Genomic DNA, 26,758 nt, shown 5'->3' with positions numbered 1-26,758 from the left:
TAATAATGAATGCGTGCGATTGTTTGGCCTATTTAGGCCTTCGTGTGTGTGTTTGCGTGGTGTTGTTGTTTGTCAGCGGCCCGTGAGGATCCTCGCCGGGTTTTATGCACATTTGTGATTTATTGATCTGAGTTCCTGTTCGAGCGGCGTGGCTTTCTGAGCAGTCACTCACCTTTGTTCTCCCTCCCTCCTCTTTTTCCCCCCTCAGTTCCCATTGAGCTCGTAGGACAAGAGCTGAGGTAAGGAAACACCTTCATCTTTGTGCAAATCCCTTTCATAAAGTTCTTTTATGTGCACCGCTGAGCGCCCCCCCCCCCTCCTCCTCCTCCTCCTCCTCCTCTTCCTCCTCGCTGCACTCTCTATAGATGCTTCTTCAGATGATGCTCTATATTATAATTACTATTTTTTGTGGGTATTTTCCACCATCAGCACTTCTCACCAGTGGCCAGAGCCTCCAACAGGCTGCTATTGATCTCTCACAGCCTTCCCCCACTTCCCGCCATGAACATGTACAGTAGACGCTATGAAAGAGAGAATATGATCTTTTCGCCATCCGATCGAAGGATAACGGGGAGAGGATGGGGATGTTATTTTTCCCTCTCCACCTCCTCCTCTTCACAGTAACCCCCCCCCCCCCCCACCTGCCCTCCATCATCACCCCCCCCCCCCTCCGCACTCCTCTCACTTTCTAAATGATATTTTCATCCCCTCTCATTTTGTCACACTTCACCTCAGAGCATTTGATCTGCTGTCCAAAAAAAGCTTCGGGATTAGGAAAGGAGAGGGAAAAAAAGACACACACACACACACACACACACACACACACACACACAGAGACCAGGGAGCGTCTCATTTAAAATGCTAATTCAGCATTTTTTAATAAGTGAAATTAATAATAAGTATAATTGGAGTAATAAAGGGCGATTGCTGGGGGAAGTTAATGAGAATTGAAATGAGCCATCCTGAGGGGTCATAGCAACCTGAGTCAAAGGAGAGAGAGAGAGAGAGAGAGAGAGGGGAGGATGACGATGACGATGATGATGATGATGATGATGATGATGATGATGATGATGATGATGGCTGGTGAAGCAAGCCGAGCAGGGGAAATTACAGCAGGTTTCGTCTGATCCTTATCTTTCATAGTAACAGGATATAGGCCAGGGTTGATGTACGACATGCAATATTATGCACCCCCCCGCCCTCACCCCACCCCCCCACCCCCCCTCCCCCCCAGCTTGATGCCACCTGCATTCACATGCATTATATTTGTATGCTGGAAGGGGGTGGGGCCTGTGTGTGTGTGTTTTGCCTGTGCATGTGCATTTGTGTGGCTGGTCGGCTCAGTGTGCTCGTCTTTGCTTTGCTTTTGTTTGTCTCAATTTGACCTCTGTTTGCTTTCTTTACTGCCTGCTGCTGCTGCTGCTGCTGCTGCTGCTGCTGCTGCTGCTGCTGCATGGCGACTAAAAAAGAAATGCACCCGTGTCTTTAAGCATATCTCTAACCTCCATCCATCCATCCCATCCAGCTGCCCCACCCCTGGATGCAATGGCTCCGGCCACATCAGTGGGAGATACTCACGACACAGAAGGTAGGGCAGATTTAAAAGAGACAAAGGAAAAAAAAAAAAAAAAAAAATGAATGAACCCACCCTCTTTCTGTCCCTCCTCTCTGTCTGTCCGTCCTCCTCGTCCTCTCTGCCCCACTGCATCTGCTTTCTTTTCTTTATAATTTTTTTTTTTTTTTACAAAAACAAACAGTTTAGTGTTACGGGCAATGCACTTATTTGGTTTCATGGCGAGAGACAGATGAGGAAGATCAATACCACTCTGGTATCTGCCATCACGAAGCAAGAGCCGGCAGCTGGTGGTTTGACTTTAACCCTTTAACATCCTCTCAACGACAAAACAAATGTTCAAAGTGATTCCTCAAATCAGACCGGAAGTCTTTTGGAGAGAACTGGAGTCCTCAAACTAAATCCAAACTACTAAAGCTAGACATCTAATATATGAGCTGGACTTTAAAAGATACTTTGGCCTCTTTCAAATACATCCAGAAACTTCAAACCACATGTGATCCACAACCGTTCTGCTCGACTTTAACTCTCGACCAGAAAGGAACTCTTTACAACCGAACGTCAACAAGTTTTCAAACACATCAGGACTCTTCCTCCTGGTCTTTTCCAAGAAACTGTTCAAATCTAACCTATTATTAACACTAAATCTTTGAAGCCTTAAAAAAAAAAAAAATCTTCAACTGAACTCAGGCTCTTTAAAAACAACCTGGAGTCTTTGAACCTTCAAAATGAGTGAAATTCTGCAAAGTTTCTTGCAAAATAATGTCTGACACCTGATTCTCTCCATCACAGCAAACTACAGACATAGAAAAGTAGAAGGAAACACAATTCTGCAATGTTATAGGATGAAATCATATAATCATATTTATTTAAAAAAAATGTCTTATGTGTACTTTCAAAATTGCTGCATTAACCTGCATTTGAAAAAAGTGCAAAACATTCAGGTTGAAACATGTAAATGGAACAAGCCTGTGAATGCAGTTGAAGGAGGAGTTTTACTTTGGCGGAGCGCCTCAGCAGAGTGGTAGCTAAGACACAGACTGCAGACTGAACCGGTGTGTACATAGTACTAATGGGTAAATGTACTCTGATCTTTGGACACAGCCTGGTTAAATACTCCTTGTGACACAACCTCGAGCCAGCTTCCCAACAACACAATCATTTATTTTGGTTCAGCCACACTGATGAATTTAATAAACATAAATCTTTTTACACACGTCATCTCAAAACGCCTCAAAGAAGAAAATTAGGCCTTCCTGAAGTTTGCACATGGAGAGTGATTTACTTCATGCTCATTTCGCTCTTTATGAAGTGATTCTCCTCCCACTTTGTGTTGCATGTGTTTTGCCTGCTTGCCTCTTGTACAAACGTTTTTGTTTTTTTCGCTATAACCTTGAACATGTCAGGTATTCAGTAACAGGATCGCATCAGCCACTGCCTCCATATTAAAATATACTGGCTTTATTAGATGTTAACACAGAAAAAGTTGATGTTAAACACACCTCCTTTGTCTTCAGGACAGTAGAACTAAAAGAGACGAAGCTCTGGATTGTGTGACTTTACGTCACTTTAAAGAAATGACATTAAACGAAGAAGATGAATCTTCAGAGCTGCTTTCATGTTTCTTTGCTATGATAATTGCTTCTGAAGAACATGAATGGCTTCTTATGACGTTTCCCCAGTCAGACTTGGGGATTCGAAATTCACTGCATCATTCTGAATAATCCTGGTCCAGTGGGAGGAGTGTGTGTGTGTGTGTGTGTGTGTGTGTGTGTGTGTGTGTGTGTGTGTGTGTGTGTGTGTGTGTGTGTGTGTGTGTGTGTGTGTGTGTGTGTGTGTGTGTGTGTGTGTGTGTGTGTGTGTGTGTGTGTGTGTGTGTGTGTGTGTGCAAATCAAACCTCCTAAATAATGAAGTTTTGGTGGGCAGCAGTGAAATGTGATTTCTTCAGGTCTCATTGGCTTCGCCTCCCTCCTCCTCCTCCTCCTCCTCCTCCTCCTCCTCCTCCTCATTCCTCGTCTGTGTGGTTGTTCGCCCTCAGAGACCCGGGGAGACTCGGGGCAGCTCACCGGCTTGTGACTCCTTTATTGAGGGGCAGATATTAGCTATCTGTTTACATGTGTATTTGTTCAGCGGGCTATTCCAGATGCACTTTGTTTATAGATCGTGGCTCGTCTCCCCCGGCGTCTCCCAGGTGAGAGTAAGAGGGAGTTTATTGGATTTCACCCTCTGCTGCCTTGCCGCCCGCCTCTCCATATAAGTTGTTCATTAAACGTTCCACTCAATTGGCCAGGATTGGTTGTGATGTATGAGCGGGCGAGTTTGGCGCCCCCCTCAGGCCACACGCTGACAGAGCTCCTCCCTTTCCCCCTCCGGTACCCGAGGAGGTCCGTGAAGCTTTGCCGCTGTCAAGCGACTCTGTAATCCTGATTCTGTCCTTGCCTCCTTTCCTCCACAAGCATCCTCGGCTGCCCCGTCGCAAGGAAGCGCCGCCTGGAGGAGGCGGAGGCCGAGCAGGAGCAGGAGCAGGAGGCCGAGCGACCCGCCTCCAAGCGCAAGTCCCACCCTCTGAAGCTGGCTCTGGACGAGGGCTTCAGCGCCGAGAGCGACGCCAGCAGCGAGGCCGAGGGCGACGGAGACAAGGATGCAGGGAAAGAGGAGGAGGCCAAGGAGACAGAGGAGGAGGAGGAGGAGGAGGAGGAGGAGGAAGAAGGGGAGCGGGACGCAGTCGTAGAGGAGGAGCAGAAGAAGGAGGCGACAGAAGACGGGCAGACAAACGGCCAGGAGGAGGAGTCACCCATGAAGGAGGAGGAGGAGGAGGAGGAGAAGACGTACCAGGAGGAGGATCATGCAGCTGAGGAAGGTGCGAGTGTTTCAGCTGCATGTCATGATGAAGCCTACGTTTCCCACAATGCACCTCGAAAGCATCTTTTAATTAAAGCCTTAATACTCTCGTCTTTTAAAGCCTCTCCTCAAGATCACGAGCCTTCTGTTCTGTGAACTTCCTGTTCCTGTCCACCACTTCACAGGAAGACAAAGACATTTAGTTTTCTCTCATGAAGGAACAGATTACATTTTTTATCTATTGTGTATCTATTAAATATTCTGTCCTCTGAAGATCACAAAATTCTCACCATGAGACTCCAGCATCCTGTGTCTTCCCATTGGAACCCCAATGACAAACTGATAAAGATTTCCCAATCTCATAGACCATCAATGCTCCATGAGCAACACATGAGACGTTAAATATCAGATGTTTGAGAATATCAAAGGAAATATGAGCACATTGTAGTTATAAGTTGTAATTTGTTTTAAAATGACACGAAATGGTAAAATGTCTCAGTTTCACTTCTATTAAGTTGAATTTTAATCACTTTACACAATTTAGTCTCTCATTCATTGAAAACTGTTATAGAATAAGTCAAAGACAACTGTGGACAGTTCCAGTTTTGTACTATGAGTTTCAGAGTAGTTGTTGTCTCTGTTGACTTCCAGCACCGTTGTTGTGTAAACAAACTGCCAAAAAGCCACAAAAGCATGAAAAGGTTGTCATATAAACAATCCAGGAGCTAATTAACTTCATCTGTATCATAACTAGGTGAAGAAATAATGTGTTAACAATATTTGAGAGGTAATTTTCTTGGTGCGTTGAATGTGTGCGTTTACGAGACGACAGGATGACGCCAGAGGTTTTTTTGCACGTGTTGACAGTCACACAGACGGACGCCACGCTTCCTTTAGTGCGTGAGCGTCTTCCCGCGTTTCGTCCGCAGATCGATTCCAGCAGGTCTTTTTTTTTTTTGGATTCCATTGTGAGTTCAGGGCGAACGCCTCAGCGGGTAGAGAGGTGCCGCACTAAAGACGGCGCTGACAGCAGCTTGACCTCCCGCCGTGAATCTCTCCTCGCACCTGACCTCTCCGTCTTTGTTCCCACAGAGGAGGAGTGCGTGATCGTGGAGGCCGAGCAGGACGCCGCGGCCCCGGCCCCCGGGGACTGTCACTCGCCCTCGGAGAGCACAGAAGAGGTGGCCAATTCTCTCCTCCACCTGGGCAGGTTCCCCGACGACCACGGCCACGACCACGACCACCACAACAACAACAACAACAACGCTCCGACTGAGGCCATTCAGCTGCCTGTTGCCATGGAGACTGAGGACGATATCGCCACCGAACAGGGTGAAGGAGTGAAGGACGAGCAGGAGGGGGACGTGAATGAGGAGGAAGAGGAGGAGGAGGAGGAGGAGGAGGAGGAGGAGGAAGAGGCGCGCAGAGTTCAAGTGCTGGAGGAGTCGCCCGCCCTGCCGGAGGAGGCAGCCGGCGTCGACCACAAGCGGGAAGAGCGCCGGGACGCCTGCGACCAGCATTATGAGGCCCAAAGTGTCCACGGGGAAGAGATCGGAGGTGAAGACAATATGGAAGAGGAGGAACATTTAGCAGCTTCAGAGCCAGAAACAGCAGCAGAAGAGGAGGAGGAGGAGGAGGAGGAGGGGGTGGGGGGAGGGGGAGGGGGGAGGGGGAAAAAGAAGAGGAAGTGGAGCACAGGGGGGATATTCCGACCATCGCTGACGTGCCGACTGCCGTCCGCACCATCACCAGCATCGCAGCCGCTCAGGGAACCCACATCAAGACTGAAGACCACAGGGCCAGTCCTCCAGAGGACTACAGTCCCCTCAACAAGTACGACTCCCTTAAAGCCAGCTCGCTCCACAGCTACAAGGCCAGCCCTCCTCTAAGCTTCGGCTCCCACGGGGCCAGTCCGCTGGAGGAGTTCTTCTCCATGCCGAGAGGCGACGGCTACCGGCTCCACAAGCCCTCGTCGTCCGCCTCCACCGACATCATCGAGGTCTGCTCCGAGAAGTCCGAGGAGAAGGACTACGACCACATGGACGGCGACGACGAGCGCGACGACGAGGACAGCCTGTCGCAGCGCTCCACCGTGACGGACGAGTCGGAGATGTTCGACATGACCCGGGGGAACCTGGGCCTCCTGGAGCAGGCCATCGCCCTGAAGGCGGAGCAGGTGAAGCCGGCCGGGCCCCGAGAGCTGCTCCGCGCCCCGGACATCCACCACCAGCGCTACTTCACCATGGAGGACAGGCCCAAGCACCTGGACATCATCCGCAAGAGCTACTTCAGCAAAGGTGAGGAAGCAGGGACTGAGATGTTCTCTCAGGGGTCCTGGGGCTCCGTGAGAGTCACGCGGTAGAGTCACCGCAGGGGGTCTTGAAGTAAGAGGCTCTCGACTGAATCACATTGTACCTTCATGACCACCGGCTTCATCCTTCATTATCTGGCAACACGGTTTTAAAGGAAACTCATATATTTTATTTTCAAGCCTCCTCTCAAATACGCACCTCCTCTGAGCGGCTAAGCCCCGCCCCCCCCATAGTTACTGTTGCTAAGTCGTCACAGCTGACTGCATGTTTACATGGCAGTCGTCAGTGTCGGAAGCGGACATTGTGTTACTTTGGAACAAATGTAGTCGTGCTCGTTTATAGTGGTGGCGTTGAGTTTGGGACATTTGTCCATATTGTTTATAGTTTGTGTTTTGGAAATGGGAACTTGAACGTAAACACTGTTGTTTATCCTTTCAAGATACTTTGTATCACTGTTGCACATCGTTGGGACATTTTTTTCCAACCTAAATGACTTAAATAACCCTGAAAACAACAAAAGTGTGACCAGTTCTGTTGCTTCTCTTGAGTTTTATACTGAGAATGAGTTCTATTGGTTCATTTTGGGGGCGGGGCTTAGCCTCAGATCAGTATTGAGAAATGCTGTAAATCTGCAAGTTGCGCAGTTTGAGTCGCGATGGTTAGGATCTGTTGGTACTTGTGACAAAGAGACGAGCTTTGTTAATGTAGAGTGTCAAAGTGGAGCCACTTCACTTCAGCTCCACATTGACACAGAAGCAGTTCAGGTCGTCTCTGGGATGAATTCTGCTGCCTCCAGGCGGCGCTACAACACGATACGATGGTAAATCCTGAGGTCCACACCTGCACATTTCACATGTTGCCACTAAAGATTCTCCGAACGAGCCGAAGTACAGAGAGAATTGTGTCTGGGTTCCTCCACTGACCTTGTTGCTGAAGTTAGGTGGAGTTAATGAATTGTCATTAACTCCACCTGGACTACGGCGGGAGAGACAGTGCATGAATGATTAACTAGAATCCACACCAAACTAAAAGTAATGCCTCCAGTGGCTTTTCCAGTCTTGACTCATCACATATTAGCAACCACTCTTTTTTTTTAATGAACTCTGCATTAGATGAAATTAGAAATCTATTGAGCTTGTTTCCACCACCAACTTTAGGACGGGGGTTTGTTGTGTGTTAATACTAGTGCTTGTTTTACTTTTGGTACTTCAGGGGGTCACTTGTCTCACAGCTTTAGGTGACAAATGTAAAGTCGTGTGGTGTGAACTGACACTGAAGTAGATCAAATCACTGAAACTGACATCATGTTGTGAAACTAAAATTTGGTTAAAATCACTACAAAATACAGCTGAACTGGCTACAAACAGCCAAATTGGGTAAAATAACAACAAAAACCAACAACAAAAAACCAGTGGATTAGTTCAATATTTTAAAAACTGTTGTTTGTTGGTTTCGTGATTCCATTTCACAACTTCAGCAAAGTGATCTCTTCATTTTCTCGGTGGAACTTGTTTTCCAGACGAGTTTTATTTGGTGCAAAGTGGGTAAAATCTTCAGAGCGCAGATCAAAACATCGACTCCAGGAATAAAAACGCCAGCCTCTGATGGTCTTTGTCGGCGCGCCACGAGCTGAGCGCTCCCTGCTTTCAGTCTGACGGTATATTTATCCTACAGGTCCCGCCGAGTGTTTCAACACGCTGCAAGGAAGCAGGAGGACTTTTGTGCCGTAATAATACGAGTGGAAAGCCGCGGGAGAGAGTCAGCAATTGGCCAATTGTGGGAAGGTGTAGAGAAAATGATGTGCTAAAGCTGTGCGAGTCGTCGTGTCCTGAACCTGATGTTTGGAGCGCACAAATAAACACGGTGTACCAAATAAGCGGCGATGAGTCACGGAGCTCGGTTTGGATCCTCCCGTTTCCATTGTAATGGGAATGAAGTGCTTCCAGCTGAATAGACTTCCGTGAAAAAAGGGGTGGCGGGAGGAGGTGTGCAGGTCGCGGCGGTGTTTGTTTACGTGCTGCGTGCGTTGGAGAGCCGTGTGTTCTGGCAGCTGGCGCGCCGCCCGCTCGTCATGCTCCTCGCGGTGCAGCAACAAGTGTGATTACATGCCTGCCCGTGCCGCCCTACCCTTGGCCCCCCCCCCCCCCCCCCCCCCCCCCCGCCGTGACGTCCCTGTTCTGCTCCACGCTAATTAGGAGATGCGTGTCTCGTTAACATTCAATTTGAAGGCCAATAGAGCATCGCACCATCCTCTTGCCCCCCCCCCCCCCCCACCCCCCACCCCCCACCCCCCACGCTTCCTTCCATACTCGCCCGATGGAGGGCGACCTCCAACGGTAGCGGGGCGGCCGTCGTCAACTGTCAATTACAGAGTCGTGTCTTTTCCTTTTCCTGGTGTCGTTCCGCTTTTTCGTCTTGTCGTCTTTTATTTCCCACGCGGATCCAAACAAGCGGGTCCAGGTTGTGAGCGGCGTGTGAACGAGCGCTCAGGACGACTTGGAGACGCTCAGGGAAACACCCTTTTAGTTCAACAAGCAATAACAATAACAACATCAATAACATTGCGTTGATGAGATGATTCACGATAAATACAAACAGCTGATGTTCCCATATTTATGCTTTTTTTTTTTTCTTCTTCTTTGAAACAGCAGAGCTCTTTCTCCTGCGCCACTTTAAACCAGCTGTGACTGGGTCCAGTTTGTTTGTTTGTTTGTACTTAGATTTTACTTCCGACTTCTCCATGACATGGATTACATTTTTTAAAGGAATGACAAATAATCTCACTCTTCTTTCATATATAAAAATCCCTTGTTTTGAATGTGTTTGTCACGAGTTTGGAGTGAAATCAAGATTTATCACAGGTCAGTCCATCGGCCATCCTTTTGGGAGGCGCCGTGCGCCTCCTCTTCCAGGAGTGTTTCCTTCCTAGAGGCACGAAGAGAAACACACAAATCACATTTGGAGTGATGCATTAAACGCCCGGTGCATTTCCAGTGATACATAAGGCATGAGGAGGGGAAACAGACGGTGTTGCTTTTGTACAGTTGTCTGAAATATGTCTGGATTTCATGCTCAGCGGAGCACAGCGTCTGAGGGCCTTAACCACTTGCTTTTGTCCTCCTTGCTCATCCCACCTTCCCTTCTCCACCCCCCCCTCTCTCTGTCCACTTCCTCCAACCCAGAGAGCAGCAGGCCAGAGAAGAGGGAGATAAAATGCCCCACGCCGGGGTGTGATGGGACGGGTCATGTGACCGGCCTGTACCCTCACCACCGCAGCCTGTCAGGCTGTCCGCACAAGGACAGGATCCCCCCCGAGAGTGAGTGCTTGCTTTTGTTTTATTTTGCCTCTGTTGCTTAGAAAAGCAGAACAATACGCGTGCAGCAGGATGTCGTCCTGTAATGACCGTCAGCATCGAATCAGCACGACTTACTTACTTTCCACTGATCAATATCGACGTGCAGGATTTAATAACATTAATGTTTTTCGGTACTTTTACTCGTACCTGAATAAAATTAGCTGCTTGGGTTGGATTGTTTGGCTCAGAAACCCCCCCCCCCCCCCCCCCATTCAGTTTGCAGCAGATCAATTCTCAGGTGAAGTGGGTCTAAAGTAGATCAAACTTTCTTTGGATTGGTAATATTCTGAGCTGATCGTCAGCAAAACGGGCCCTGAAAGCAAGCTTCTGTCTGCATGAGCATGCACTTTAGCACAGTTTATACAAGATGTCACTAAATCAAACTGTAAGAGTATCACAGTAAATAGATATTTACCCAAACATGGACACATACGTGAACATTAAGGGCATAAAAAATGTTAATATTTGGTGAAATCGTATCAATTCTTCTGAGCTGAATCGTTCATTTCCTTGTTTACTAGAACTTCCTGTCTCACTGACTTTTTTCTTCTCCAGCACAGTGTCATTGGATGACGAGGACGTCTCCTTGTGTCCATTTACACAAAAACGTCCCCTGAAATTGAGTTGTTAGTAAACTGTTGGACCAAGTTACATAAAACAAAGCAAACACCAGCTTGTGTTTTCTTTGGAGGCACATTCAGCCGGTAGTTTGCGGTTTAACGTGGATACCTTTTACGCTCTCACAGTGTTTCTGCCAGCAGTCTGAGGGGGGCTTCAGGAACGTCCATCACCCTTTAGAAATCACCATATACCTTTGAAACCAGGAGTATTGCGCTTTTCCTTCTTGTTTTTATGAGACAAAAATGAAAATCAGGCATGAAAACCTTCACTTTTGCGAGGAGGATTCAGAGGGCGGGGTTATGTGCTGATAGAAAGCTCATGTCTGTGTTTGGTTCACTCATCCAAGACACTAATAACTATTATTAGCAGGGTTTTTTTCTTCAAAAATAGACAGCTGCTGCCATGTGGAGAGAGGAGGGGAGTGGAAATATTTATGAAATAAATGCGAAAAGGGAGTAAGCGCTTCCATCCCGGCACAAAAGTGTGCATGCAGTCTTTTGAATAAAGAGTGTTTTCAATTATTTAAATGAGATTGTGGCTCTTCTCTCACTGTGCGATTGTGTGTTTCTCCTCCTCCAGTTCTCGCCATGCATGAAAATGTGCTGAAGTGTCCGACTCCTGGCTGCACCGGTCAGGGCCACGTCAACAGCAACCGCAACACGCACCGCAGGTAATTACTCACACGTGTGCGTCCGCATTGTTCGCGCCGCGCGAGGCTCTGCAGGTGAGTGCGTGGCGCCCGGGACGTATTTGCAAAGCTTGTACATTCATATATGCAGGACAGCAAATGTGTCAGCGTGCGTCGGAGTGATGTGGACCTCTGCAGTCAGCAGTGTTTCACGCCATTCACTATTCAGCTGCTCTCCTCTGCCCCCCCCCCCCCCCCCCCCCCCCCCCTCCAGCCTCTCCGGCTGCCCCATCGCCGCCGCGGAGAAGCTGTCCAAAGGCCACGACAAGCAACACCTCTCCCAGCCGGGCGGCGAGCACCTCAAGGGGAGTCCCAACGACCGAGTGCTGAGGTGGGTCATCCAGGGAGCAGCTGAGACTGACTGATTCCTGCATGGAGCTGCAGTGTGTTAGCTAAAGGAACGACGGCCTCATTTCAGACCGCCACAGACCGCCACAGACCACTACAGTCCACTACAGTCCACTACAGACCACCACAGTCCACTACAGTACACTACAGACCACTACAGACCACCACAGTCCACTACAGTACACTACAGTCCACTACAGTACACTACAGACCACTACAGACCACCACAGTCCACTACAGTACACTACAGTCCACTACAGTCCATTACAGACCACCACAGTCCACTACAGTACACTACAGACCACTACAGACCACCACAGTCCACTACAGTACACTACAGTCCACTACAGTACACTACAGACCACTACAGTCCACCACAGTACACTACAGTCCACTACAGTCCACTACAGGCCACCACAGTCCACTACAGTACACTACAGTCCACTACAGTACACTACAGTACACCACAGTCCACTACAGTCCACTACAGTCCACCACAGACTGCCACAGTCAACCATAGTCCGCCACAATCCACCACAGTCCACTACAGTCCACCACAGTCAACCACAGACCACCATGACCTTATCTGTCTGTTGACCATGATGGGCGGAGCCAACCTGCATGCGGTCTTTGTAATGACCACCTGCGCGGTCTTTGTAATGACCACCTGTGCGGTCTTTGTAGTGACCACCTGTGTGGTCTTTGTGGTGACCACCTGTATGGTCTTTGTGGTGACCACCTGTGCGGTCTTTGTAGTGACCACCTGTGCGGTCTTTGTAGTGACCACCTGTGTGGTCTTTGTAGTGACCATCTGTGCGGTCTTTGTAGTGACCACCTGTATGGTCTTTGTAGTGACCCCCTGTGTGGTCTTTGTAGTGACCACCTGTGTGGTCTTTGTGGTGACCACCTGTGTGGTCTTTGTAGTGACCATCTGTGCGGTCTTTGTAGTGACCACCTGTATGGTCTTTGTAGTGACCCCCTGTGTGGTCTTTGTAGTGACCACCTGTATGGTCTTTGTAGTGACCACCTGTGCGGTCTTTGTGGTGACCACCTGCGCGGTCTTTGTAATGACCACCTGTGTGGTCTTTGTAGTGACCCCCTGTGCGGTCTTTGTAGTGACCACCTGTGTGGTCTTTGTAGTGACCATCTGTGCGGTCTTTGTAGTGACCACCTGTATGGTCTTTGTAGTGACCCCCTGTGTGGTCTTTGTAGTGACCACCTGTATGGTCTTTGTAGTGACCACCTGTGCGGTCTTTGTGGTGACCACCTGCGCGGTCTTTGTAATGACCACCTGTGTGGTCTTTGTAGTGACCCCCTGTGCGGTCTTTGTAGTGACCACCTGTGTGGTCTTTGTAGTGACCATCTGTGTGGTCTTTGTAGTGACCACCTGTATGGTCTTTGTAGTGACCCCCTGTGTGGTCTTTGTAGTGACCACCTGTATGGTCTTTGTAGTGACCACCTGTGCGGTCTTTGTGGTGACCACCTGCGCGGTCTTTGTAATGACCACCTGCGCGGTCTTTGTAATGACCACCTGTGTGGTCTTTGTAGTGACCACCTGTATGGTCTTTGTGGTGACCACCAGTGCGGTCTTTGTAGTGACCCCTTGTGCGGTCTTTGTAGTCACCACCTGTATGGTCTTTGTGATGACCACCTGTGTGGTCTTTGTAGTGACCACCTGTATGGTCTTAACAACATACTGTGAGAACAGAACTGTGAGATGTCTTCACCTGCCCCCCCCCCCCCCCCCCCGATCGGCCGGGCAGCGCCGCCACGGCCAAAAGAATGATAATTAACACCAAGCAGACGTCAGTATTATGCTAAGTCCACGCTCTTCCTCGTTGGTATTTTAATTAATAATGCCACCGATAAGCTAATTATGCCAGTTATAGGGGCATTGCGGGGGGATCTGGAAAAAATAATTGCTTTCCTAGAGGAAAAGCTCATCAGTGGTCGGACAAAGCATCGAGGATTAAAACATAATAAGGCTGGCTTTGTTTTCCTTTCTCAGATTGTTATTCAAATGAGCTCGGGCGTCTGTTGTATGTGCAGCCCAAGAATTCCTGGTGCAATCCAATTCTAATGGAATCCATGTTGAATTAATAGAAATCCCCTGTGATCAGTGCTGGAAAGTTTGTCTCTGCAGTCCTGCAGTGGGTCGGCGCTGCACTGTGAGGACATGAGGACATGAGGACAGGCCGTTAACTCACATCGCTCACACACAAGAAGATATTATCATTAACTGTCACATAAATCCTCTTATTTGAAAGGTAGCAGTATCGTCCCAGTTCCTTTAATCGACAGATGTAATCATTAACTGGTGACCTCAAACCTCCACGCGCCGCCGCCGCCGCCTTCAGCTTCCTCCTCCAGACTCAGCGGGACAGGCTCAGTTAAATGCAAGTAGAAATTGTTCAAATTAAGTTTAATTTCTCAGTCCGCGACGACTTAATTTGAAAACAACAACAGGCAAAACGGACGTCCGTTCAGAAGCGTCGTCCAACATTTCTGACTCCGCAGATTCAATCAATTATGACATAGTTTAATTCGTATGATCAGATTAAACAACTTTAATCCTCAGAAGCGAGTGGAACTTTCTTTTCTTTATGGTTGCTGCTCCTCAGTCCAATATACAATATACGGCGACTTGTTTCCTTCTTTGCCCGCTAAAAACAAGAGCAATCACTGAGCTCAGCTGGTAAAAAAATTCAGTAAAGTTTATTTATAAAGTGCTTTTCACAGATAAAAATCAAGAAGTGCTGTAAAGGAAATGGGTGCAATATAAACAGAATAGAAGAATTTCATAAAATACAGTACAAGTGAGAAAAGTATTTAGTCAAAAGCTTTCGTAAATGAAAACATCTTCAAGTGCATTTTAGAGGAACTGATGGAATCAAGTCCCCCCCAGGTTTTACCAGTCGGTCAGCGACGTACTGACAGGTCTGACCCTGCAACGCCCGGAAAGTGAACATTTAAATTTTAATATCAATTCCAAAATTTGACTGGGAGCTAATCATACACTTTACTTACACTGCACATGTCACCTCATTACAAATATCAATGTGATTCTATTAGTATGAGGCTGAATGATGATGAAAATACAATCACTTACATATATAATTGTGCACTGTACTGCTTCATAAAAACAAATCAAAGCACAATGATATTAGAAGAATCCTACACATTTTAATAATGGAAGTTAACGAGCAAACCTCAAGCTTCAGCATCATGGACGTCGTGTTCCACTAATGCAACTTTACAGCGCAAACATGTCAGCCACTGAAAATGAGAAGACGAGGAGCAAAAGGAGAAATGAGGATGGCCACTCCCCTCCTCCTGTTAGCCCTTGCTCTCTGGGTCTGTCCTCCTCCTCCTCCTCCTCCTCCTCCTCCTCCTGCTCCTCCATTCTTCCTGTCTCTCTCTCTGTGGTCTATCAGTGGATTTACGCCAACAGGTCTGACAAAAGCCCGGCCTCTCCAGGAAAACGAGAGGGCTTAAAGCTCATAAATTCCATGCTGTACAACATGCAAATGTGCCCTCTGCTGATAAGAGAGCTTTTAATCCTGCTGCACTCCTGCTAAGTACACCGTTGCCCCTATCTTTACTCTCTCTATTTCACTCTCCACTCATTCTTTCACTCTCTCTCCTTCCCTCCTATCGGCGTGAGCGTTCTGTGTCTCTTTATTGCATCAATCCTCTTTTATTGCTCGTCTTGGCTCATCTCTTTGACTTCCTGCGTGTCGCCTCGTCTCTAATCCCCTCCGCAGGCCCATGTGCTTCGTGAAGCAGCTGGAGGTGCCCCAGTACGGCAGCTACAGGCCCAACATGGCGCCGTCCACGCCCCGCGCCAACCTGGCCAAGGAGCTGGAGAAGTACTCCAAGGTGTCCTTCGATTATGCAAGCTTCGACGCCCAAGTGTTCGGGAAGCGCACGCTTGCTCCAAAGATGCTCACCAGCGAAACCTCACCCAAAGCCTTCAAAAGTAAGATTGGCCGTAGCCACGCCCACAGCAACGCCCACCGCCACGCCCACAGCCGCTCATCGTGTATTCACGAACCAGCAAATATGCAAAAGTCAAAAGTGATGCTGTGGCCAAAAGAGTCCCTTTTACCGACTTGACATCAAATAAAAGTGGACGAATGTACCTGTACAAACGTTCATGTCCAGTTTTTCTCATCTAAATTCACTAAAGTGATGCTCCATGTTTAAACATTTAGGAACTACAGTAAAGGCGTTTTATTCCTGTTGCAGACATTTGTGTTGGTTGTTATAGTCGTTTTAGCCATTTTAACTACGTGTCAGTGTTGTTTTTGTTCAGCACATCAGGCGATGCTGACGTCACAGCGAACTAGAAAAAAAAAAGTCGACTTTCTCGTGACGAGCTGCGGATTTTGAGGTTTTATTCCACAACAAGCAATATGTGAGAAAAGACGAGAGAACAAGTTGAGTTGAGGCGCTTCACTTCTATATTGGATTGGATTGATCGCTCACTTTACTAACAGGCACACCCACAAAGGGGCGGGGCTTCAGTTTTGAACTTTTATCACTTTCTTCTTCTATTTGGATATTTCCTAATCAAAAAACTGTCCGTCCCCTCCAGCTAAGCCCTCGTTCCCCAAGTCGTCGTCGCCCAGCCTCAGCCTGCACGAGTACGGGAAGAGCTCCTCCCTGGCTTACGACTACTCGCACGACGCCGAAGCTGCTCACATGGCCGCCACCGCCATCCTCAACCTGTCCACCCGCTGCTGGGAGAAGCCCGAGAACCTGAGCACCAAACCTCAAAACAAGGTGATCTGAAACGTCCGTCCTGCTTGTCTGGTCGCGGGTGGTTTGCCAAGGCGCGTCCCTCCGTGGCACACGGAGAAAGAGACTTATTAGCTGATTGTGGCGCTGATGAAACGGGCCACGGCTGGGAGATGAGAGGGGAGAGCAGTGGGTGTGCCCCCCCCCCCTCCTCCCCCCCCTCAGCCCGGCATGAATATATCATCAGGAGGCATTGGCTTACAGCAACAGGACGGTGTTGAGATTCAGTTGCATCACCGCTCCCATCGTCTTTCATCGTTTCATCCCTCCATCCCACACACTCCTCATGTTGTTATTGAATTTGGCTGACTGCCAGTTCCCTGGATTACTTTTCCACCAGGTAGCCTTTTTTCATTATCTGCCGGACGGATCTACTGCGCTCCCTCTCCACCCCCGCCACTCCGTCTTTCATTTTCTCTTTGCGTCTCTTTTTTGCTCCTTTTTTTATCTTCCTCTCCCTCCCTTTCTCCGTCCCTCCCTCCCTCGCTCCCTCTCCCCCTGCTCTCTGCGCGCAGGAGGTGTAATTGGAGCGCCACTTTCCCCCATATTGTGATTTTTAAAAGGTTTTCTTTCCTCGCAGAGGAAAGAAAGTGACTGCTTCATCATTTTTTTTTCTCTTTTTCTTTTTTTCCCCCCCCCGATTCCCCGACATGGTTTTAAGAAGATAAAAAGTGAAAATGAATGTCTGGCTGCTAAGCGGAGCAAGGTGTTGTTACTGCGAGGCAGCGATCCAAAAGGGGGCCTTCAGATCAACGGCGGACTGATCTGGAATCAGAGCTGAAATCCAATATTGAAACAGTAGAACACAGAACTCATCAACTGGGGACATTTCTGGGAACGCATCCCGTTTCTCCCCCCCCCCCCCCCCCCCCCCCTTCTCTGAAACCTTTGATTTCTCTGGCTCCTGACCAGCTGGTGCGAGCGCCATTTTACATGAATGTGGAGAACTCACTGCGTTTCTCTTCACCTGCCAGCGCCGTAATGCAGCGCGCACATGAAGCTCGCCGCCGGCGCCGTTGCACCTGAGATATCATGACTAATATGCTTAAAGGTGTGAAGGCGGCGTTTCCTGAACTTAGCGCGGCGTTGTGAGGAAGTGCTGTGTGACGGTGTTGGTAAACGCTCCGGGGCAGTGGGGTTTTCTTTTTTTCTTTTTTTTTGATTTGTTCTTTTCATGGAGGTGGAGGTGGAAACAGGAAGGAACGTCTCACCACCGGATGGTTCAGCTCCTGTTTGGGATGTTGAAAGGGAAACGTCTTCATTCATATACGTGCAGGGCCGATTCTGCTTAACCTTTCACTGAAATACTTTTAAACTGTGTCGTTTAAAGGCTATAGCAAGTACTTTCTTATTACACATGACAAAGTACGGGTGAAAGTGGAAAGGAAAAAGCTGCTTTAATAGGAAGAAACATGCAGAACCAGTGTCCACAGAACCAATTCGTATAATTAGATATAAATACAACAAAATTCATGTTAAATTAAAGATTGTTTTGATATTGTAAAACAAATAGGCATAGTGGACTCATAGTCATCCATTCATTCATTGAGAAAACTCGGCATCACTCTCTCACTTGTAGATGGAAAACCCTTTTTTTTTACTATTATTACTGGAAAGTATTGACTTTATTACATACAAGGAAGTAACTATTACCTTGTGGTTTCCTATGAGGGGAAAAGTGGAACAAAACACAAGAAGGAACTGTTTCTGTAATTAATCAAATATAAATCAACTTCAATTCAAAGTGGAGTTAAAAAAAAAGCTGATTTGTTTGTGATGATTGAGTCCTGCAGCTCTTTGCTCCTCAGTTGTTCTCCAGAGGAAGACAATTAGTGACTTGAAGTGATTTTTCCACATTTCATCAGTTCTAATCGGCGCGGTAATTAGAAACAAGTGTCGCTTGTAGGACTTTCCCCGTCACGCACGCCTCTCACGTCCTTGCGTTGTGGACTTTCTCTCCAGGAGCTGGACATCGAGGTGGACGAGAACGGCACCCTGGACCTGAGTATGAAGAAGCCCATCAAGCGGGAGGGCAGCCTGTCCGGCACCAGCCCCGGGGTGCGCTCCCCGGACCCCTCGTCCTCCTCCTCGCTGCACCACGGGGGCAGCAGCGGCGTGACCTCGCCCAACCTGCTGGCCTACAAGCAGGAGGAGTGGGAGGGGCCGCTGGATTACACCAAGCCCAACCGCCAGCGGGAGGAGGAGGCGGAGGAGGTCAGTGCTGCTCCGCCACACAGGAAATGTTGCGGCATAAATAACAACAGGCAGCGACAACCCCCCGAGGCCGCTGGAATTAAAACAACAACAAAAAACTCTTAATTGTTTACATCACTTTGTCTTCGTCTAATCCCCGTTCCTTATTTCCTGTCCCCCGCTCCTCTTTCTATTATTCATTCCGTTCAGAGTTACTGTACAGTTAAAACACTGCACTGTGGAGCCGAGGTGGTGTGTCAGGTGCATTGCACCATCCTGGATTTGGCATATGCAAATTTTGAGTCCTTTGAACTTTTTCAAAAGAAATATAAAAGGGCCTTGAATGTTAATTTTTTATGAGGACCGTCTGCAATTGGAAACATCACTTGTCTACAAAAGAACAAAAGTGGATTGTGTGCCACAAAGTGTTGCTTGTACACAAACATTCAAACTTGTGTGAGACAGACACAGGCCAGGTTGTGTGACGGCGTCTGTGGACTGACTGTGACTGTGGGTCTTGTCAGATGGAGCACACGGCGCAGTCGTACGTGTCGTCCGACATGGAGGACTGCGACATGATGCAGGACGGCCTGGAGGACAGGAAGTACCCGGGGGAGGTGACCACCCCGAGCTTCAAGGTCAAGTTTCAGCCCAAGGACGCCAAGAAGGAGCTGCTCGCGTAAGTGCCAACTGGTCTGCAGCCTCAAAGACACTGTCGGCCATCAGGGGGCAGTAGAGAGTAAACACATAAACAAAAACACAACTACTGTCGTGGCCCCACGTTTAAATGAGACCCGATGTTACTTAAAATCAATGTTTCTGGTAATAAAAAGTCGTATTTTTATATTCGACTTTGGAAAATCTGCAGTGAAATGTCAACATCCTGCTGAAAATTAAATCTGTATTTCTTTCTGTGCCTTGAGACAACAACTGAGGGCAAAGTTATGCACATAAGCTCAAACCTCATATAAAAACAAACTACTTTTTATTCATTTATTTTACTCATTGACCTCACACCAACTGACAATGACATAATGGACAATAAAGTCATAGTTTTTAAACTAATAATGCAATAATTTGAAGTTAATTGACCTTTTGAGATCTGCAGTGTTGCTCACTGGAGATTTGAACTGTTCAAATCTCAACTATTTCCTTTTCAAATCCCAGTCGATCAGCAGAAACATGCAGGAACTGACTGACTGACTGATGGACTGACTGACTGATGGACTGACTGACGGACTGATGGACTGACTGACTGACGGACTGACTGACTGAGGGACTGATGGACTGACTGACGGACGGACGGACTGATGGACTGACGGACTGAGGGACTGATGGACGGACTGACTGACTGACGGACTGATGGACTGAGGGACTGACGGACTGACGGACTGAGGGACTGATGGACGGACTGACTGACTGACGGACTGATGGACTGAGGGACTGATGGACTGACGGACTGACGGACTGACTGACGGACTGACGGACTGACGGACTGATGGACTGACTGACTGACTGACTGACTGACTGACTGAGGGACTGATGGACTGACTGACGGACGGACGGACTGATGGACTGACGGACTGAGGGACTGATGGACGGACTGACTGACTGACGGACTGATGGACTGAGGGACTGATGGACTGACGGACTGACGGACTGACTGACTGACTGACGGACTGAGGGACTGATGGACTGACTGACGGACGGACAGACTGACTGACTGACGGACTGACGGACTGACTGACTGACGGACTGACGGACTGTTGTTTCTAATGAAATGTCTGATCAGTGTGTGTGAAGCTGTTCTTCCCTGCCTGAATGTCTCTTGTTTGTCTTCTGCTTGTGATCCACAGTGTAAGTCAGTTGTCTCTGGGCTCTGACCCGTCCTCTGTGTCCTCCCTCTGCAGGTGTCCCACACCTGGCTGCGACGGCAGCGGACACATCACCGGGAACTACGCGTCCCACCGCAGGTATGTACGGCCGCCTTGCGTAATCTGTAGCGTGGGCCCAGCGAGCCCGACTCCAAAGCGGGCGCACCGCGACTAATTCAAATATTTTATTTGATCCTGACATGCCAGAGGCAATAATGTAGCGCGAGCCGGCGAAGCAGAGACGGTCATTGACTTTGATATGCATCAGTAATTTACTTCTTGCTGTCTGTCCTCTTCTTCTCAAATGACCTTGGTATGCCTTGCATTCTTGATTTCCCTTCACTCATGTCTTTCTCCTCTCTCCTTTCAATCCCCCTCGCTTCCCTCTCTTCCTCGTCCTCCTCCTCTGCCCGTCCTTGGCTCCTTCTCCGTCCTCTTCCTCTCTCAGTCTGTCTGGGTGTCCTCTCGCTGATAAGAGCCTTCGGTCCCTCATGGCGGCCCACACCCCTGAACTCAAGTATGTCTGCTCCTACACCTTCACTGCCTTTTCACTGCCACTGCAGCGCGCTGCTACTGACGCCGGCCGCCGTCACAACGCTCCTTCCTGCTGACATTCACTCTCCTTTGTCGCTGGCCGCCGCCGCCGCCGCGCCTGCATCTCTCATAGTGCTGCTGGTTTTTGTTTCTGCTTGCTTCCACTTTAATGAGCTCTTGTGAAAGTGAAATGGAACTTAAATCTCGCTCTCGGATTTAAAACAAGTCTGCACACGGAGTTCCTCCCGCCTCAGGGCCCAAGTCCATGTTGAAGGGGACTGAGAAACATCTGCAAAGTTGTGTATCGAAAGCCATCTTATTACATTATTAGTTACCAGCTCACAGGCCGGTCCATCTATCGACAAACAACAAATACCTGCAACTTTGTACTTCATTCATTTTGTAGATGCACAAATTCCGTGTTGAATGGGGTCAGACTCTCTGAAAGTTTTCCACTTCCTCATTACCTTTCTGTGCACCAGAATCGATCAATGAAGAGCATCAATCTCAGCTGAATTTAAATGACTGTAAGCCAAAAAGTTGGGTCCTCATCCAAGATGGCGGCCACACTGGAGCTCCAGTGGCGGTCAATGAGGATCTCTTTAATGTGTGCATATGACAACAAGTCCTGTGTTTAACAGATACAGCGCATGGTGTGTGTTCAGCGTCTGAGCTGCAAACACCGGAGCGAACCACACACATACACCCACACACACACACACACACACACACACTCACATACGTGTTTGACATGACATAGCAGGACATGTGACAGATATGTGAAAAATGGGGATGTGCCTTTCCCAAGGTCCTAGAAGTCTGGGAAACAAAAGGTTTCTTACCAATAACACACACACACACACACACACACACACACACACACACACACACACACACACACACACACACTCCCTCCATTAGGGTCAAAACTTCCTTATCATGACATGACAAATAATGTGAAAAGCCCTTTTTTTCAGACGTCGTCTTATCTCTGTTTGTTTCCATAAAAGTCAGAAACAACGTCTGACCTGTTGGAACTCAATACATTCAAAATGTATCGTAACTGACCTGCACAACATACGTATGACAATAAATGATGTTTCCATGCACTGTGTACCCATGAGACGACACATTGAGCCAATCAGACGGAGCCATACTGCTCTAATGCCACCAGGTAGATGAGCGCGTGCGTGTGTGTGTGTGTGTGTGTGTGTGTGTGTGTGTGTGTGTGTGTGTGTGTGTGTGTGTGTGTGTGTGTGTGTGTGTGTGTGTGTGTGTGTGTGTCTGAATCAGGGCCAAAGACATCAACATCATCAAGTGTTTGTATTTATTTTTTATTTATTTGCAAGTGAAGTCATCGTGGCCGTGCTCATTAACATGATCACACGTTCATCTGATACGGTTGGAATTAATCTGTACGCATGATTGAAACACACCTTTAATATTGACCATTGTGTCTTGTTGTCCTCAGATGTCCCACTCCAGGATGTGACGGCTCGGGTCACATCACAGGAAACTACGCCTCTCACAGAAGGTAACACACACACACACACACACACACACACACACACACACACACACACACACACACACACACACACACACACACACACACACACACACACACATATGTCCACAGATACACAGACACACCCATGCACACACACTCACTCACTCTCACACACACACAGAGACAGTCAGAGAGGCCTAGTGACAGTTCACTAGATTGAGACAGGAAGCACATACTCAACACACCTTCCATCACTGAGCCTGTTTCCAGACACATCGAGGTGTTTTGACTTGATCGACCTCTAAAATAAGATTCTTCCTCATAATGTTCTCTCCACCAGAGCTTTTTTTTATTTCAACCCTATGTTATCAACTCCATACTTTCTGTTTTCAGTCTCTCTGGGTGCCCGCGTGCCAAGAAAAGTGGAATTAAAACTCCTACCAAGGACAACCAGGAGGACTCCGAGCTTTTAAAGTTCGTACCGCTCAGAAAGCCATAATGTCTGCTTTTAGCATGACTGACGGTAAAAGTAAAATGCAATAAAAAAGAAAGACAGACAGAGAGAGAGAGAGAGAGAGAGAGAGAGAGAGAGAGAGAGAGAGAGAGAAGTCACTGTGAGTCATATGAAACCTGCCCCCATTATTGAATCAAGCAGTAAGGTCCTTACTGATGGGAAAATACACTTACTACAGATACTGATTCTGAATGTACTTCATGGTAGAATCAAGACGAGGACATCCTCAGAAGGAAAAAATAAATAAATACATGAGCTTTCATTTTGCATTTGCACACAAAGCTGTTAATGAGCCAGTGGCAAATAGTGTTTGACTGGATGAGCAAACCTGAAAGGCTTTTCGGACTCGTTCCTATTGGATAAAGACAGTTTGACAGTGTGTGAGGCCCCGCCCACTGTCTGGACGCAGAAACCCGCCCATGTGTCAGGAACACACATGAATTCAGTATAGATTTGAACAAGGATTCTCACCAGACTCTTTCTTTGCTCATCTTGTCGAAACGTATTTGTCGTTTTGCAGCATGTTCTAAAAACCTGATAGTCGCATCACCAGTTGTAATTGTGACAAGATTTGTAGTAGTGACATTAAAAACAAATCAGAGATTGGTAAAATTGACATTTTCAAACTATAGTCTCACTTTGGTTTCTCCTGGTCTAACCCGTCTACCTCCTCTCTCCCTCTCTCTCTCTCTCTCTCTCTCGCTCGCCCCTCTCCCTCTCCCCTGCAGATGCCCCGTCCCGGGGTGCGACAGCCTGGGCCACATCAGCGGCAAGTACGCCACGCACCGTAGTGCCTACGGGTGTCCGCTGGCGGCCCGCAGGCAGAAGGAGGGCCTGCTGAACGGCACGCCCTTCAACTGGAAGGCCTTCAAGACAGAGGGGCCCACCTGCCCCACCCCGGGCTGCGACGGCTCCGGACACGCCAACGGCAGCTTCCTCACACACCGCAGGTCAGCTCTCTCTCTCTCTCTCTCTCTCTCACACACACACACACACATATCACACGGACTCTCCCCACAACGAATTCAGGATCATATGAAACAAACATTCAAGGTCATCAGTTCAGCTCAAACACGGCTTTTTGAGGAGAACAAGCCAACAAATAAATAAACCTAGCGGTCCAGCCTGGACTCAAACCCGTGGACTTGTCACTGTGAGGGGGAGAGTGCTACCCACTACACCTGCTGTCATTTGAAGTCCTACATTATACAACTTACAGAACATTGTTCTCCTCAATTCATGTTCATCAATTCATCTTTCTTGACTGTTTTTTGGGAAGTCGCAATTAAAGCAAGTGGAAATGTCAATGCGTCGTTGCGTGCGCAGTAAAGATTCAAAATGGAGGAAAACACATTGAAGTGTGGCTGTAATGTTTTTCTATTAGAAGTTGCAGAGCAGATATTGTGAAGGATCCAATCAAAGGTCGCATGGAGTCACTGACATTTAACCCCACAGATATGTCAACGGAAGTGTTTAGTTGACTGGACGACGTCATGTGCAGCACAGTGACGCTCTGTGTGTGTGTGTGTGTGTGTGTGTGTGTGTGTGTGTGTGTGTGTGTGTGTGTGTGTGTGTGTGTGTGTGTGTGTGTGTGCAGCCTCTCAGGATGCCCCAGAGCTCTGTACGCCAAGAAGAAGGCCAAGTTCCCCTCAGAGGAGTACCTGAGCACCAAGTTCAGAGCCGGAGACGGTAAGACAAGAGAAGAAAGAGAAAAACCAGCTTTTTACGACGAGCCGGAGCGACGTGCAGCACGAAGCCGCTGAGTTTTCAGTTCGCGTTCCGTTTTCCGCTTTGTCCTCCTTCAGTTCTGAACAACGACGAGGACATCAAGCAGCTCAACAGAGAGATTAACGACCTCAACGAGTCCAACAATGAGATGGAGGCGGACATGGTGAACCTGCAGACTCAGGTGGGTGCGGCTTGGCGGACATGACTCCGCCTCCTGCAGCCACACACACACACACACACACACAAGTTCTGTTTTTTAGGCCTGACTCTAAAACCTCAAAAACATTAAAAAAAAAAAAAAAAAAAGTAGATTTTGAAATATTCAACATGATGAATGAAATCCTTCATTTTCTAAATATTAGTATGAGTACCCCATCAGGGCTCTTACTGGGTTATATACCGGAGCAGTTTATGTCCTCGATAAGGGATCGGCAAGGATTAAAGCCCCGCCTCCCGACCAATCAGGCCCAGGTGATGACGTCACTGTGGCCTATCGGAGGACAGGGAATTGAAAACTGAACATTCCGGTGATGGTTTGACATCAGTTGGATTGAAGCTGACCACGTTATGATGGAAATATATTTTTGACCTTTTCGTGACCTATTCATTGACCTTTGACCCTCACGTTTTAATGGAACCATCCTTGACAATATCATGCAATATATATATATATATATATATATATATATATATATATATATATATATATATATATATATATATATCTCAACTAAAGGAGGAGCGTTTATGAAGCTCTGCCTGAAAGAGCTGTGATAAAGTGAAACTGAGTGACGTCCATTTATATCGTCCAATGAATGAATATTGTATGAACTCCTGGAGCATTAACAGTAACAGAGTCAGTGATTTTCTCCAGCATGCCGCTGCGACAGTGCTGCTCTTGTCCTGGATGTTGTGTCTCAATGCTTCATATCGCCACTCTGTGACGAAGCGGCTCTGCAGGCTCTGTGATTGGTCGGACGCTGCAAACCCCACCCCTTTTCTTTCTGACCGTGCATTGATCGCGATGGTTGAATGAAAGAGTTGATAACCTTCTTCGTAGTGACGCTCATCAAGACTCGATCATGTCTGGGTTTGTGGCTCCACACAACGGTCCCAGGCGTGTGGGAGTCTTTCACTTCATGCCCAGCCAGTCACGGTCACGTTCAGTCTGAGATGCTGACGCCTCGTCTGTGGGTTTCAGATCTCGTCCATGGAGAAGAACCTGAAGAACATCGAGCACGAGAACAAGATGATCGAGGAGCAGAACGAGGCTCTGTTCATGGAGCTGTCCGGGCTGAGCCGCGCCCTCATCCGCAGCCTGGCCAACATCCGGCTGCCGCACATGGTGAGCGCTCCCTCACACACACACACACACACACTGCGCCCCTCCACCTCCCCTCTCGGCTGAGCCTGGTTGTCGTTCCCCAGCAGGAGCCCATCACGGAGCAGAACTTCGACAGCTACGTCAGCACCCTGACCGACATGTACACCAACAAGGACTGCTTCCAGAGCCCGGAGAACAAGGCGCTGCTGGAGAGCATCAACAAGGCGGTGAAGGGCATCAAAGTGTGACGCGCCTGCAAGAAGACACCTCGGAGAGCGGAGGGCTCGCGGCGCTACAATATATTCATTCAAAAAAAAAAAAAAAAAAAAAAAAGGGAATTCAGGTTATTTTAAATACATGGCAACTTTAAGAAAAATCAACCCAGGGAGCACTCAGCTTGAGGTGAAGTGACGTGGACCAAAACGCACCGCTGCTGGGATCCAGAGGGGCGGCCGGATCCCTCAGCGGGTGGAGGAGGAGACGAACTACGAACTCCGTGAGGGGGCGGGGCTTAATATGCTGTATGTTTACCTGTTCTGTG

The 26,758-nt window shown here is 48.1% G+C and overlaps 2 protein-coding genes across 2 annotated transcripts in view; both read left to right on the top strand.

Annotated features, from left to right (window-relative positions):
• Nucleotides 1-6,511, top strand: part of LOC308130144 (uncharacterized protein) — a gene marked incomplete at its 3' end in the record, with an annotated part of 16,449 nt that extends 9,938 nt beyond the window's left edge. Inside the window, exons 3-8 of the mRNA XM_080496342.1 lie at nucleotides 209-239; nucleotides 1,526-1,588; nucleotides 4,031-4,434; nucleotides 5,508-5,779; nucleotides 6,184-6,428; nucleotides 6,499-6,511. Coding sequence (XP_080352468.1) covers nucleotides 209-239; nucleotides 1,526-1,588; nucleotides 4,031-4,434; nucleotides 5,508-5,779; nucleotides 6,184-6,428; nucleotides 6,499-6,511 — 1,028 coding nt within the window. The remainder of the gene's footprint in view (nucleotides 1-208; nucleotides 240-1,525; nucleotides 1,589-4,030; nucleotides 4,435-5,507; nucleotides 5,780-6,183; nucleotides 6,429-6,498) is intronic.
• Nucleotides 6,512-6,525: 14 nt separating this feature from the next.
• On the top strand, nucleotides 6,526-26,465 carry LOC308130316 (myelin transcription factor 1-like; the record flags this gene model as incomplete). The annotated part of the gene is made up of 16 exons (XM_080496602.1): nucleotides 6,526-6,712; nucleotides 9,910-10,044; nucleotides 11,284-11,374; nucleotides 11,607-11,723; nucleotides 15,505-15,719; nucleotides 16,338-16,525; nucleotides 18,503-18,754; nucleotides 19,258-19,412; nucleotides 20,644-20,706; nucleotides 21,056-21,124; nucleotides 22,613-22,675; nucleotides 23,894-24,115; nucleotides 24,763-24,854; nucleotides 24,971-25,074; nucleotides 26,095-26,238; nucleotides 26,322-26,465. 16 exons carry the CDS (start codon nucleotides 6,526-6,528, stop codon nucleotides 26,463-26,465), a joined length of 2,241 nt encoding a protein of 746 aa, XP_080352728.1.
• Nucleotides 26,466-26,758: the final 293 nt, after the last annotated feature.

Source organism: Blennius ocellaris (assembly GCF_963422515.1).
Source record: "Blennius ocellaris genome assembly, chromosome: 5".
In the NCBI taxonomy this organism is placed as follows: Eukaryota; Metazoa; Chordata; class Actinopteri; order Blenniiformes; family Blenniidae; genus Blennius; species Blennius ocellaris.
Note: the sequence above shows the minus strand (reverse complement) of the source record. Positions and strands in the feature narration are given on the sequence as shown.